General features: G+C 42.4%; 3 protein-coding genes across 3 annotated transcripts; 2 read left to right on the top strand and 1 right to left on the bottom strand.

The window, feature by feature from the left end:
- The first annotated feature begins 2,917 nt into the window (after positions 1-2,917).
- LOC125591682 (importin subunit alpha-4-like) lies at positions 2,918-6,148 on the top strand. Its single transcript, XM_048766292.1, has 10 exons — positions 2,918-3,313; positions 3,507-3,603; positions 3,688-3,779; positions 3,851-3,982; positions 4,237-4,422; positions 4,524-4,687; positions 4,817-4,895; positions 4,981-5,109; positions 5,287-5,414; positions 5,482-6,148. Exons 1-10 carry the CDS (start codon positions 3,080-3,082, stop codon positions 5,864-5,866), a joined length of 1,626 nt encoding a protein of 541 aa, XP_048622249.1. The 5' UTR covers positions 2,918-3,079; the 3' UTR covers positions 5,867-6,148.
- Positions 6,149-6,264: 116 nt separating this feature from the next.
- Positions 6,265-8,591, bottom strand: LOC125591683. Its single transcript, XM_048766293.1, has 6 exons — positions 7,712-8,591; positions 7,504-7,635; positions 7,233-7,431; positions 6,946-7,075; positions 6,702-6,875; positions 6,265-6,617 (listed from the first exon to the last, which is right to left on the bottom strand). The coding sequence occupies exons 1-6, from the start codon at positions 7,920-7,922 to the stop codon at positions 6,459-6,461; spliced, it is 1,005 nt and encodes a 334-aa protein (XP_048622250.1). The 5' UTR covers positions 7,923-8,591; the 3' UTR covers positions 6,265-6,458.
- On the top strand, positions 8,311-10,055 carry LOC125591933 (intermediate cleaving peptidase 55, mitochondrial-like). Its single transcript, XM_048766859.1, has 7 exons — positions 8,311-8,426; positions 8,850-8,924; positions 8,995-9,258; positions 9,343-9,435; positions 9,500-9,706; positions 9,780-9,883; positions 9,980-10,055. The coding sequence occupies exons 1-7, from the start codon at positions 8,379-8,381 to the stop codon at positions 10,053-10,055; spliced, it is 867 nt and encodes a 288-aa protein (XP_048622816.1). The 5' UTR covers positions 8,311-8,378.
- The last annotated feature ends 5,601 nt before the right edge of the window (positions 10,056-15,656 follow it).

Genomic DNA, 15,656 nt, shown 5'->3' with positions numbered 1-15,656 from the left:
ACGGCAGCGCACTACGAATGCTTCGTAACAAGTAAAGTAACCCTCCGGGGGACTACTAGCGCATTCTCCTTGACAAGGAACCCTGAATTCCACCGCGTCCGAAATATGGTAGAACGACCGCATGACCTCGAGGAATTCACTAGTACTCCTACTTGGTGCACCTACCTCACCGGGCGATGGTTCATGACCGGTTACGATTTTTCTTTGGGAGGCGTGATCGAACCGTAACACGCCATCCACCATGCCTCGTTCTCGGCCGGGTCTACCGAATGAGGAACGAATTCCATCTTCGGCACTCGAAGCTCTTCAGAAACGTTCGCGGGCAAGGACCCTTTCTTCGAACTCCTCTTCTTACTCGACATCTCGTGTTTTTCTTTTTTTTATCAAGAAGGAAATGATAGAGAGAAAGAGAAAGAAGAAAGAAGAAAGAACTTTTCAAGAAACCTCTCTATGAGAATGAGTAAGTGTAAAGATTATGAAGAAATTACCTCCATTCTTATAGGCATGAGAAATTACTATTTACTTGCGGATTTTTGGACACGAACTTCGCCCAAATACACCAATCTCGTCCGAACTCGCCATACCGCGCATTGGGATCTCACTAGAAATCCACGCTCCCAACGAGCTGGGGGGCTAACTGTTGGGGTCGAAAACGGTTGCAACGAAGTTAACGTCCAAATCTCCGAAGAAGAAAACGCAGAAACCTTCTTCGACAAATACTTTTTCGAAATAAATTCTTCTTTACGAAAATACTTTTTCGAGCTACGTAGCGACCGAGCTCGAGCCGAAGTTCGGTCGCTACGTAGCGACTGAGCGCTCTTCCGAAACGTCGATACGACATTAGTCCATGCATTCTCGTCTCCCCTTCGATGCTATCTCCCGAAGACCGTAGCGAACCCATTTAACGTTCCCCGCCATTCTAAGTTATCGATCAAACTTTACCGTAAAAACCGCAGAAAGTTCGTTCTTTATCGAAAGAAGCCGTAATAAACGCTTCGAGTCAGAAGACGGCCCAAAGGACCTAAGACATGGCTCGAGGCCCGACTTATGATTTCTTAACCAACAGCCCGTGAGCTGCATAATGGTTTACGCTTGGTTCGCAAGGAAAGATAAATGTCAAGTTTCCGCAGATAAATACGATATTTTGAAGATAATTACGAAGATCGGAAAAAATGGAATATCTCCATTTTTATGCTATGGCGGCTTAAGGGTAGAAGAGGAAAAGCGTAAACCGACCTTGTAGCCAGTATATAAGGAGTCCTAGGCGAGAGGCATGGAAGATGACTTTTCTCAGAGAAAACTTAGCACTTAAAGCAATTAGCCAACTTTCCGTTTTTGTTATTTCGAGCAGCGACTCAACTAGGTTTTGCAGTCTTAGGTTGTTAGAACTAGGAATCTCGCCGACAGCTCTCGTAGCCAAGGCTTCTACCTTGTTGTAACGCTCGTACGCGGATTCGGAATAAAACTCCTTTTGCTCTCTTTTACGATTTCTTATTTCTTTTCGTCTTTAATTGCGTGTTCTGATTGCTTGGCGTGTGGTTTAACAGATATTCGGGACCTCTGGGAAATTAGGGTTTTCCTAACTTTCCTAATTTAAACGGAAATCAACAGTGCGAATTTCGGTTCCCACACTTACAATGATGTTTGTGGGCTTGCGGCCCATTATAAAGGCCGTGTTTTTTTTATAATGATGGAAAAAAACCAAAGCTAACTTTAGGACACTCTATGTCGTAAGGAAATAGGGATTGCAATCAAGGATCTCGACCGCGGGCCTGGCCCGTAAAGGCTTGCTGCAGGGTGGGATTGAGCCTCCATTTGGTAAGCCCGCAAAATTACGGGCCTCGCGGGACGGGTTCAAAGCGGACGGGTCGAAAGCGGGATGGGTCGAAAGCGGAATGGGCTTAACCTGCGGGATTTTGAAGACCCGCAGTCCTAAGTCCCTATTTCTGCTTTCGCCTAAAACATTGAGAGAGAGAGAGAGAGAGAGAGAGAGAGAGAGAGAGAGAGAGAGAGAGAGAGAGAGAGAAGATAGAGAGAGAGAGAGAGAGAGAGAGAGAGAGAGAGGTGATTCTTATGTAGCTCCGGTGATGGTGGTTTTAGGGCCGATGATGCTTCCGGTCTCCCAAGCGCCTTCAATCTGCATCGATGGAGCTTCTTCGAGTCATTATAAGAAGTTTGAAAACTCACTTTCCACCGAAGAAGAAGATATAGTTTTCGCCATGAGTTCTTCATAGTTTTGCCTATATGTATTTGTTCACATTATCATACATTTTGGAGTTTTAGGTTTCAATATATCTTTAACTGACTTCTATTTTTCTTATTTGCAGAAGATGAAGTTGATGGTGAAGAAGAGAAATTTCCATCTTTTTGTCGCTTGTTGGTGATAAAGATGCAGAACAAGAAGTGTGATTGGTGTTTTTTCTATCTATTTTTGGAATTCGCATCTTTGATTTGGTGTCGGTTTTATTTAATTTTGGATTCAGAAAACTAAAGCATTTGTTATGAACTTATGAGTTATAATATTTGGATTCAACAACTAAAGTATTGTTTATTTTAAAAATGTTTGGAGTCTAACAAAAATAAATAAACTAGTGTTTTGATCCAACTAAAATCTTTAACTAACAAGGGTATTGCCTTATCCAGTTCAATCCTCGACTAAACTCACTTACTGATGTGTCATGAAACTGATAAAGCGTCCTGAATAATGTCTTGAAGCGTTCAGGAGCCATATGTTTGTTTGTAATTCTATGTCCCGTGGTCCGATCCGCAAAAGCCTACATGTTTTGCGGTATGGGTTTTGTCAGCCATTTTGAAGATCGCAGCCCGCGCGGACCTGACCCGCCGTGACACGCTTAAAGACGAGCCCGCTACGGTACGGGACGGGACGGGAGAACCTGTGTGACATTCCTATAAGGAAGGATCCAAGTAGCTCCGACAACTAATCAAAAATTCCGACACTAAACCAAACCCGGATCCGACCCGGAAATAACAGACAACTCGTCCTCCACGATCTCCATCTCCAGTTTCAGTTTCCACCAAAAGAGAGCGAGAGAGAAAGATCTCAGAGAGACAAACCAAGATGTCGCTGAGGCCGAGCACACGCGCGGAGCTGAGGAAGAAGATATACAAGACAGGTGTTGACGCCGATGAAGCTAGGCGGAGGAGAGAGGACAACCTCGTGGAGATCAGAAAAAACAAACGCGAGGACAGTCTCCTCAAGAAACGCCGCGAAGGGATGATGCTCCAGCAGCAGCAGCAGCCTCTCGGAGCTGGTCTCGACGCCCTCCAGAGCGCTGCCGCCGTTGAGAAACGAGTAAGTCGCTGATCTGAATCTTTAGTTTCATTTGGATCACAGAATTTAATTTATTACTGATGGATCTTTGTTTTTCTTATTGAAAGAGTGAGAATTTTGATTGTAATTGCCCTTTAATTATAGATCTCAGCTTTATGACAACACATCTGATCATGTAGTAAACTCATCTACTGTTTATGTTCTGTTTTGACAGCTAGAAGGTATCCCAATGATGGTACAAGGTGTTTATTATGATGATCCCCAAGCTCAGCTAGAAGCCACTACTCAATTTAGAAAGTTATTATCTATAGGTATGTTGACCATTTTATTTTAATTCTCCTTTCAGAATGTTATTATGTGTGTAATGATGGTAGTTTTGTAATTTTGATGAGCAGAGCGCAGTCCTCCGATAGATGAAGTGATCAAAGCTGGTGTTATCCCACGTTTTGTTGAGTTTCTTGGAAGGCAAGACCACCCACAACTTCAGGTATGTCTTATTAATGTCACCTTAGAGATTTAAGAATGGTCTGGTGGGCTTACTTTAAAATTCTTTTTCAGTTTGAGGCTGCGTGGGCTTTGACCAACGTTGCCTCAGGAACATCAGATCATACTCGGGTTGTGATTGAACATGGGGCGGTACCTATCTTCGTTGAGCTTCTTAGCTCTGCTAGTGATGACGTTCGAGAGCAGGTTTGCCACTAACTAGCTGTAGATAATTGTGGTTCCCATTGTGCAGATTAGTAGATCACAAAGAGGTTTGATGCAGCCTTGGGGCCCTCAAGTCCAAGTTCTCTGGCCACATTTGTTTTATTTTTTTGTTTCTTTTGATCTAATATATATATATTGTATATTTTTAATTATGTAATTATAGTCAGCTAGGGGCTTCTCTGTAGTTCTAAAAGCTAAAATATTAACGTTTTCTTATAAACTTTTATCCGTTGTAGGCAGTGTGGGCCTTGGGGAATGTTGCTGGAGACTCGCCAAACTGCAGGAACCTTGTTCTCAGCTGTGGTGCTCTTATACCATTGCTGTCTCAGTTAAACGAAAATTCAAAGTTATCCATGCTAAGGAATGCTACATGGACCTTGTCCAACTTTTGTCGTGGGAAACCACCAACACCTTTTGAAGAGGTAGTTGCTAAACCGTTAATTTGTCTGTACAGTCTTATTTTATGGGGCAAATTTTTAATATATGTTTGGTTGGCATGATGTTTGATATTTATATGTTCCAGGTGAAGCCTGCCCTGCCAGTTCTTCGGCAGCTTATCTATCTAAATGATGAAGAAGTTCTCACAGATGCCTGCTGGGCTCTCTCCTACCTTTCAGATGGCCCCAATGATAAGATTCAGGCTGTGATCCAGGCTGGTGTCTGTCCACGACTTGTGGAGCTTCTGAGGTTAGATTCTTATTGCTATATTAGTTGGTCTTTTCAACAATGGTGTTGACATCTTCAAATTTGTGATGTTTTTAATACCTCTTAGAAACTGAGTGTTAGTGTACTGACTAATATATATATTTCTTCAAGTCATCCATCACCTACGGTTCTCATTCCTGCACTTCGAACTGTTGGGAACATTGTAACTGGTGATGACTCTCAGACACAGGTATGATCTGTGAAGAATGTTTCTATATAATGTTTTGGTTGTTTTGTTTAACATTTTGACTGCAACTATTTGTTTTGCTTTCCAGTTTATAATTGATAGTGGCGTACTTCCACACCTTTATAATTTACTTACGCAAAATCACAAGAAGAGTATCAAAAAAGAAGCTTGTTGGACTATCTCAAATATCACTGCTGGGAACCAAGCTCAGATAGAGGTATGAGTTTTTTTTCTGCTATAATTAGCATTTCAATAATGCTATTTCATTTCTGATTCTGTAAAAAGTTATATTGAATATGTTCAAGTTGTGTTTACTCTCTTCTCTAGCAAATTTTATATTGTAGTTTTTCAGAAAGACAATTTTTAATCATTTTATATTGTTTAAACAATATAGGCTGTGGTTGGTGCTGGATTAGTACTTCCTCTTGTGCACTTGCTCCAGAACGCTGAGTTCGATATAAAGAAGGAAGCTGCCTGGGCCATTTCCAATGCCACATCAGGAGGGTCTCATGAGCAGATTCAGTAAGTCGTCTCTAACTGACTTACACTTCATAGTGTTCACTCTTACATGTCTTATACCATCATGCAGATATTTGGTGAACCAAGGCTGCATCAAACCTATTTGTGATCTACTGATCTGCCCTGACCCTAGGATTGTGACAGTGTGCCTCGAAGGTCTTGAAAACATTCTCAAGATCAGTGAGGCTGACAAGGAGATGGGACTAAACGGTGGGGTGAATCTCTATGCTCAGATAATAGAAGAGTCCGATGGACTAGACAAAATCGAAAACCTTCAGTCCCATGACAACAACGAGATATATGAGAAGGCTGTTAAGATCTTGGAGAGATATTGGGCTGAAGAAGAAGATGAAGAGCAGATTCTGACAGACGGTGGGAACGAGAATCCACAACAGGGATTCAGTTTCGGTAATAACCAGCCAGCTGCTCCTCCTGGTGGATTTAAGTTTGGCTAAAAAAAACGTATAGAACAAATTGATATCGTGAGTTTGGGGGAAGTGTGAGATTAATTTTTTTGCAACTGTTATTTGATATTGGCAGGTTTGAGTTTGAGGTTTTGAGTACTGGTTCAAAACGGCTTTTCTGTTTTTTTTTTAATTTGTCTGATTCATTCTGAGTTTGTTTGTATCTTAATATCTTAAAAGTCTGGGATAAAGTGTGGTTACTGGTTTAGGAAATGATCACTTTTGTATTTGTCACTTCTCTCTTTGTTTGTTATTATAATTTTAAAAACTTTACTCGCCAGAGTGCAAATACAAGAAATGTTATTTGATTGTGTTTTACTTGTGTTTTCAGTGGGAAAGTAAACGCACATAAACCGAATTGCCTAAACCAAAATTCTTAAACCGGAATCTGAATATAAAATCAGTATCCAATTAAACCGAAATGCTTTTCTAATTTTAAGTATCAAACACCTTTGAAAGATCTTGAAATTACACAACATTGCTCATCAAACTTGTTAATGCCATGAGAGACATAGCTAAACTAGAACAGAGAGATTCAGCTTCAACTGATCTTTTTCAGCTCTAGAAACTCAGATGCTGCTCATCAGTTTTGTCCCTTCTTCTGTTTGCTCTCAGGGACTAGAGGCTTGATGGCGAGTTTAGGCTTTGTGCTGACTAGCTTATGTGGGAGCACTGACACAGCAGCTACATAGGAGCCATTTGGTATTCTAGAAAGCGGTAAGAGTTCCACCATAACACATAACTGCACATTATTTTCACACAAATCTTCAGAATTTTATAAACATGTAACAAGGTTTTGAGTTCTTGACTATATGTAAATTATTACCTCCGGAGATTTGAGATCCACAACTGAATCTGGTACAATGGCTTTCACTCCGGCCGCCACGGTTTCAAAGCATTTAGTGCGGTCCAGCAAAGGACATTGGTCTAGAACCTCTGATGCTTTTTGAATCTTTCCTTTTGCCTCCTCCACACCTCTTCGATTATACCCAGCTGCAAACTATATGGTTGTATATGGTTAAGAACCATTTCCATGAAATCTAACAATATCAACTTGTTTTTTTTTTTACCTTCACTGGTGTTGATAGTGTGTTTTGTTTATCATCTACAAACCGCTGAACAAGCTTCGATACTGTCTCCTGAAGTTCTTTCTCTGTCAAAGCACAAGTAGCTTGTACAGGGAATATCCGATGGCACCAGCTGCATCATTCAAATCATAAAGTACTAATTTCGTCAGTGATCAAAAGCTCCTAGCAGAGTGAGACAGTCAACAACATAGACTTCAATCAAATGATATTTCACTAACTAACATTTCACCAAATGAGTTTATGCATAAGAAGATAATAAGAAGACTTACACTGGCGCCTTCAGAGCTCCAGATTTCACACACTGGAAGACTCTCGACACTATATCTGTAGTATCCGTAGAGTTGTCAACAGGGAAAGTAAAAAGAAGCAAGCCACTCTTTGTCAGCTTAACCAATGACATGAGAGACTTATGTTCTTCATTGACACTTTCTTTGGCCGGTTTGAGATCCTCAGCATTCAGATTCTCACCTAAAGAAAGGCACCAAAAATTAAATAAAAAAAAGAAAAGACAAACCAGTGACTATACTCTTCAAAAGTCACCTGTTTCTTCTGTCTCTTGTGCACAAAGTTTTGGTCTTTTAGATTCATCAGAAGACTTCAAAACTTCACCTAAGGGCAACAGCACCTTTCCAAGGATGGACATGGCCTCTTTGGTAGCACTCTTCTCTCTTTCTGATAAGCTCACAACAGATAAGACCATTGAGGGAAACAAGCAATCAATAAAGAAAAGAGGGAAAACAAATCATACTGATGCTGCAGGTGACGAGGAAGCCGGAATGAGAATGATGAAGCAGAGAAGAGGGAGCTGTGTAGTCGAACCGAGGGATGCTTATGACGCTCGCGTGTTGCTCCCATGGCGCCATTGTTTCAGCTTCCTCTTCTCTTTCTCTCTTTTCGCCAACAGGGGTCTCCTCAATTGCTCTTCCAACATCCTTCACTACTTCTTCTGCAGCAGCCATTGTTTTGTTACTCTCTATGAGCTGCGGAGAGTCTTATCTCAAAAGGACGAAACTCCGAATCGATTTATCTACCCACTTCTCTCTATTCTGTGTGGTTTGGTCTGAAGAAACTCAAAGCCTTGACCTTTAGCAGTTTGATGTGATGGGTCGGCTGAAACGCACCTTTAAAGTTTAAACAGCTAAAACCCTGAAACTCTCTCAACCATTGGATTAAGCGGTTTGGAAAGTGCGATTGCGTTTTCTTAACAGTGCGTTTGATAGATCTGCTGAAACTCTCTCCACTATCTTTTTCGTTTAAGTTCGATTAAGCGGTTTGGAAAGTGAGATTGCGTCCTGAAACGCGACTTTTCATTAAGACAACGCACCTCAAAGCAGCTAAAACTAAAACCTGAAGTCTTAAGAGGTCAAATCGATCTACTCAAAGAGTCTGTGTCTCTGGGGAGAGGAGGAGGAGAGATGCAAGTACTTGCGCGGAATCTAGCTCAGAGAGTCTCAAGAAGCCAGGTATGCTCTCAATTCATTCTTTCTCGATGGTTATTGTCTTCTTTGTTATTTCGCGTTTGAAGATTGATCTTCTAAACCATAAAGTTTCATCCTTTGAATGAAAGTAATTGACTTTTTAGAAAATTTACATAAAGCCTGAGACTTTATTGTGTTTCATCTCTGTGTGCTCTGTTCATTTATCTACACTACAACTTCGAAAACATATACATTTGCTAGCTAAGAGACACTTTGTTTATGAAATGGTGAATGAAAGTAATCAACTTTTAATCAAATTTACAGAAAGCCTGAGACTTTATTGCAGAAAGTACTTATTGTTTGTGTTTCATCTCTGTATCCTGTTCTTTATCCACACTACATGTTCAAAAGTATAGACATTTGCTTTAGGCTAAGAGTCACTTTGTTTACGAAATGATGTTTCTTCAGGTCATCAGTCGCTATGCATATTCAACTCAACGGGTCAGAGACATTGGTCAGCCAACTCCAGCATCTCATCCTCATGTAACTATCTTCTACTCTATTTTGCAAAATGCTTTTAATGCTCTCTGATGGTTCCCCTCTTCTGCATCAGTTAATGGCCGAAGGAGAGGTCACACCAGGAATAAGAATAGAGGAATACATTGGTAGAAGGAAGAAACTTGCTGAGCTTCTTCCTCAGAACAGCTTAGCCATCGTTTCTTCAGCTCCTATGAAGATGATGACAGACGTTGTTCCATATACGTTCAGACAAGAGGCTGATTATTTGTATCTAACTGGCTGCCAGCAACGGGTGGCGTGGCTTGTTTTAAGCAGTGAACACGGTTTATGCATGTTCATGCCGGAATCAACTCCTAATGTATGGTTAATTTATCTGTTTTAGTACATGAATTTCGTTATAGAGACTGTTTGGTGATTTAGAAGAGTTGGTTTGTGGTTTTAGGACATTGCTTGGCAAGGAGAAGTAGCTGGAGTTGATGCAGCGTCAAAGGTTTTCAAGGCGGAACAAGCATATCCTATAAGCAAATTACCAGAGGTAACTTATATATAAGTGTCAGCTCTTGTAAAATGTTTTATTTATATGTTCTTTGAATGTACAGATTCTTTCAGACATGATAAGAAGTTCTTCCAAAGTGTTTCACAATGATCAAACGGCCTCACAAAAATACACAAACTTGGATGAGTTTAAAAAGTCAGCATCACTTGGCAAAGTGAAGTCTCTTTCAAGTTTTACTCATGAGCTGAGGTTGATTAAATCACCTGCAGAGCTCAAATTGATGAGAGAGTCTGCTTCTATTGCCTGCCAGGTACTCCTGTGGACAACTGTGTTATACACTTGAGACAATAGCTATTTAGACAATGAGCTTTTTTTATTCTCAGGGTCTTCTGAAAACAATGCTACATTCGAAAGGGTATCCTGATGAAGGCATCTTGGTAGCCAAAGTTGAGTATGAGTGTCGGATAAGAGGTGCTCAGCGAATGGCGTAAGTCTCCTCTACATGTCTATCTACTCCATGAATAAATAAATAAGTACTCCTTATTCCTAATGAGAAGATGTTTCATTTTTTTTTATTCCTTAGATTCAATCCTGTAGTTGGTGGCGGTTCTAATGCTAGTGTGATCCACTATTCACGTAATGATCAGCGAGTAAGTTGACGAAATTCTACTCAATTACAATACAGAGGATGTGTTCTTGAAGCCAACAGCACAAGTTAAGGCATGACCCTCTTCTGCAACGGCAAATCGGCAAACGCACGAAGATTGATAAATCTTCGACCAAAACGTTTCGGAAGACGATTTAAAACATCGTCTCTGACGCAAACGCTTCCGGTGTCGAAACTCAACATGATTCCGAGCCGACACTGTAACTCAACCGGAAAATCCGGAGAGAACACTGACCCCAGCCACGATCATCACGATCAACGGTCAGCACGACGGCGACAACCGCCGAGTGAAAACGCTTGCGGCATAAAATAGAACTACGAGATGGCTTGATCCTCGAAAGAGTATGTAGGCATCTCGTCGAAAGACGAGTTCAGCTATCCCCCTCTCTAAAAAGGGGGGGGGGAGTGGGTGTGTATACTCGTATACTCCAACATAGGAAAATATGTGTTATTGTAATCGAGTTCTTTAGAGATTTCGAAATTTTTTACTATCAATATGCGTCGCTCCTTTTTAAGACACTTGCAAAAGTCTCAGAACACGCCTAGAAAATCTACAAACGTTAATACTCTTGCCAGCTGCCTCATACGGCCCAAAATCGCAAACATCTCACTTCAGCACCAAAAATAATGTATAGTCTTCGAATAACTGCGAGACGTCGCCAAGTTAAAAATCGAGATGATACGAACAAATTGTCCGAACGCGACCACTACAAATCTTACACTCCGTTCGTCGATTGGCCCCGACGAACACATCAGCCTTCTTAACAAACGCAACTTGATCACTCTTTTGATCTTAAACGTCCAACACAAGGACGAAAGCGCGCTACAAAAAAATCTGAAATTTTGGTCTAGCACTTCCAGTTGGCTTAAAAATTGTCTCTGGAAAGATGCTCGATTCGTACCATACAAGTCGTATAAGCCGAGAACCTATCGCGGACTTTAAATCGGTACGAATCAGGAAGAAATCGCAACAGGAAACCGATAGCCGGCTAGTCACCGCACAAACCTTAAAACCGAGAGTAAACCTAGGTCTTGCCCTAAACCCATCGCATTGGTCTCAGACATCTCAAAGACATGATATATAAACGATACGAGATCCTAAAACATGTCTCTTGTTCATATCTCAACGTTCCCGAAAGATCGTAAAATTTTTACGAAAACTCACGTCTCGAACAAACCAACAGATTGAACGCCTCAACGAAGTTAAATATGAGATGACAATCCATGTTTACTTCAAACCCACTCGAAACAAAGTAACTCGAACAAACATCCATTATATAAACCGGATAGCGGTAGGGGTTCAAAGCCACCAACGGCCAGTCCCGATAAAAACGGCTAAAACAGGCCCATACAAAGTTCGAAGGCCACACTCGGCCAGACATATATGAACAAAGGCCACACTCGGCCTCTAAAATTCGCGGACAAGGAAGCTCCGAATGCATCCGTGGGATAGTTCACTTCCTCATCGTCACCGGCAAAATCAGTCGTGGTTTCTACGGTATCAGGAGAAACCGGGATGGGATCCCAGAATCCCTGAATCTTCCCAGCGATCGGAGGAATCCTTCATGCCACCCTTCATTAACTCCATCTCCCTCTCGAAAACGTAGTCATCCGCCCGCGTCTTCCAAAGGCTCCCGACAGAGCCGCGACACTCACGGAAGTCGCCCAGCGAGTTGAAATCGTCCTTAAGATTCCCGTACTCAACCTGGAATTGAGAAGCGCGAGTCTTCATCACCTCGATAATTTCCCTCTTGCCCTTCTGTTCCGCCCTACGAACAGCCCTGGCATGATCACGAGCGAGTTGAGCATCTCGCGCCAACATCTCGTCTCGCATGCGAGCAATATCCTTTCCGCCTTCTCCGCTTTAAAGCGATAGATCATGGCCTCTCTATGGCTCGCCTCAATAGCCGATCCAAGCAAGTTCAAGCCCTATAAACCGATTGACACGTTATAAGCAAAAAAAAAATAAAAAATAACATCGTCAAAATTCTTAAAGTTTATACCCCGTTGATGATACGAGATCCTTCCGCGACGAATTTTGGCCTCCCCGACTCGCTCGTGGCCGGAGGAGCATCGAAGCTCGACGGAAGACCAGCGAAGAAATCATCGAAGTCCGGAATAGGGACCTCGCTCGTACCGCTTCCATCGCCGAAAGCAAGGTCCGGATCCCATCCTGGAAGCATGCAATCGTCCACCGAAAACTCCAGGTCAGTGAGGTCAATATGTTTCCCCTTCGAAGAGTTCAGCCCCATCGCAATCGTGGGAGCGGCGTCGGGACCTTGGTCATCAGGCTCGGAATCACTCCTTTTTTCTCCGCCCAAAGCAGGATTAGGATGCACAAACCTCAGCGCCTTTCGAACTCTCTTCGGCGTAAAGGAAGTCCAGAAAAAAGGACCGTTCCTGAGAAGATCCCTCACCGCAATAATATCCTCAGGAAACAGAGCAAGAGGGTTGATGAAGGGACGATCGTTCGGCAACCTCCGGAACAATGGGATACACTCTCTCCTCATGGACGTGGCGTCTACACGAACGAAGAAGAAAAACTTCTTCCACGAGTTGAAGTTAGAAGTAAACCCCTTTACCACTGACATGAAGTTCCGAGGAACCAGCCTGTACGTGTCCGTATCCTTGATGATCTGTAACCGAAGAAGCGCTTCGAAGTGATCGACGGTGAGGGAGAGACCATGCTCGTAGCTCAGGATCAGGACTCCAATGAGGTGTTGGGTGCCAAGAGGATTCAGTTGGCTTACCGCCACCCCGAAACGATTCAACACATGGACGATAATCTCGGGGATCGGGAACCACAAACGGCAGCGCACTACGAATGCTTCGTAACAAGTAAAGTAACCCTCCGGGGGACTACTAGCGCATTCTCCTTGACAAGGAACCCTGAATTCCACCGCGTCCGAAATATGGTAGAACGACCGCATGACCTCGAGGAATTCACTAGTACTCCTACTTGGTGCACCTACCTTCACCGGGCGATGGTTCATGACCGGTTACGATTTTTCTTTGGGAGGCGTGATCGAACCGTAACACGCCATCCACCATGCCTCGTTCTCGGCCGGGTCTACCGAATGAGGAACGAATTCCATCTTCGGCACTCGAAGCTCTTCAGAAACGTTCGCGGGCAAGGACCCTTTCTTCGAACTCCTCTTCTTACTCGACATCTCGTGTTTTTCTTTTTTTTATCAAGAAGGAAATGATAGAGAGAAAGAGAAAGAAGAAAGAAGAAAGAACTTTTCAAGAAACCTCTCTATGAGAATGAGTAAGTGTAAAGATTATGAAGAAATTACCTCCATTCTTATAGGCATGAGAAATTACTATTTACTTGCGGATTTTTGGACACGAACTTCGCCCAAATACACCAATCTCGTCCGAACTCGCCATACCGCGCATTGGGATCTCACTAGAAATCCACGCTCCCAGAGCTGGGGGCTAACTGTTGGGGTCGAAAACGGTTGCAACGAAGTTAACGTCCAAATCTCCGAAGAAGAAAACGCAGAAACCTTCTTCGACAAATACTTTTTCGAAATAAATTCTTCTTTACGAAAATACTTTTTCGAGCTACGTAGCGACCGAGCTCGAGCCGAAGTTCGGTCGCTACGTAGCGACTGAGCGCTCTTCCGAAACGTCGATACGACATTAGTCCATGCATTCTCGTCTCCCCTTCGATGCTATCTCCCAAGACCGTAGCGAACCCATTTAACGTTCCCCGCCATTCTAAGTTATCGATCAAACTTTACCGTAAAAACCGCAGAAAGTTCGTTCTTTATCGAAAGAAGCCGTAATAAACGCTTCGAGTCAGAAGACGGCCCAAAAGGACCTAAGACATGGCTCGAGGCCCGACTTATGATTTCTTAACCAACAGCCCGTGAGCTGCATAATGGTTTACGCTTGGTTCGCAAGGAAAGATAAATGTCAAGTTTCCGCAGATAAATACGATATTTTGAAGATAATTACGAAGATCGGAAAAAATGGAATATCTCCATTTTTATGCTATGGCGGCTTAAGGGTAGAAGAGGAAAAGCGTAAACCGACCTTGTAGCCAGTATATAAGGAGTCCTAGGCGAGAGGCATGGAAGATGACTTTTCTCAGAGAAAACTTAGCACTTAAAGCAATTAGCCAACTTTCCGTTTTTGTTATTTCGAGCAGCGACTCAACTAGGTTTTGCAGTCTTAGGTTGTTAGAACTAGGAATCTCGCCGACAGCTCTCGTAGCCAAGGCTTCTACCTTGTTGTAACGCTCGTACGCGGATTCGGAATAAAACTCCTTTTGCTCTTTTTACGATTTCTTATTTCTTTTCGTCTTTAATTGCGTGTTCTGATTGCTTGGCGTGTGGTTTAACAGATATTCGGGACCTCTGGGAAATTAGGGTTTTCCTAACTTTCCTAATTTAAACGGAAATCAACAGTGCGAATTTCGGTTCCCACACTTACAATGATGTTTGTGGGCTTGCGGCCCATTATAAAGGCCGTGTTTTTTTTATAATGATGGAAAAAAACCAAAGCTAACTTTAGGACACTCTATGTCGTAAGGAAATAGGGATTGCAATCAAGGATCTCGACCGCGGGCCTGGCCCGTAAAGGCTTGCTGCAGGGTGGGATTGAGCCTCCATTTGGTAAGCCCGCAAAATTACGGGCCTCGCGGGACGGGTTCAAAGCGGGACGGGTCGAAAGCGGGATGGGTCGAAAGCGGAATGGGCTTAACCTGCGGGATTTGAAGACCCGCAGTCCTAAGTCCCTATTTCTGCTTTCGCCTAAAACATTGAGAGAGAGAGAGAGAGAGAGAGAGAGAGGAGAGAGAGAGAAGAGATAGAGAGAGAGAGAGAGAGAGAGAGAGAGAAGGTGATTCTTATGTAGCTCCGGTGATGGTGGTTTTAGGGCCGATGATGCTTCCGGTCTCCCAAGCGCCTTCAATCTGCATCGATGGAGCTTCTCGAGTCATTATAAGAAGTTTGAAAACTCACTTTCCACCGAAGAAGAAGATATAGTTTTCGCCATGAGTTCTTCATAGTTTTGCCTATATGTATTTGTTCACATTATCATACATTTTGGAGTTTTAGGTTCATATATCTTTAACTGACTTCTATTTTTCTTATTTGCAGAAGATGAAGTTGATGGTGAAGAAGAGAAATTTCCATCTTTTTGTCGCTTGTTGGTGATAAAGATGCAGAACAAGAAGTGTGATTGGTGTTTTTTTTCTATCTATTTTTGGAATTCGCATCTTTGATTTGGTGTCGGTTTTATTTAATTTTGGATTCAGAAAACTAAAGCATTTGTTATGAACTTATGAGTTATAATATTTGGATTCAACAACTAAAGTATTGTTTATTTTAAAAATGTTTGGAGTCTAACAAAAATAAATAAACTAGTGTTTTGATCCAACTAAAATCTTTAACTAACAAGGGTATTGCCTTATCCAGTTCAATCCTCGACTAAACTCACTTACTGATGTGTCATGAAACTGATAAAGCGTCCTGAATAATGTCTTGAAGCGTTCAGGAGCCATATGTTTGTTTGTAATTCTATGTCCCGTGGTCCGATCCGCAAAAGCCTACATGTTTTGCGGTATGGGTTTTGTCAGCCATTT

This window comes from Brassica napus, chromosome C8 (genome assembly GCF_020379485.1).
Source record: "Brassica napus cultivar Da-Ae chromosome C8, Da-Ae, whole genome shotgun sequence".
In the NCBI taxonomy this organism is placed as follows: Eukaryota; Viridiplantae; Streptophyta; class Magnoliopsida; order Brassicales; family Brassicaceae; genus Brassica; species Brassica napus.
The sequence above is the reverse complement of the archived record's forward strand: the minus strand, read 5'-3'. Positions and strand labels throughout refer to the sequence as shown.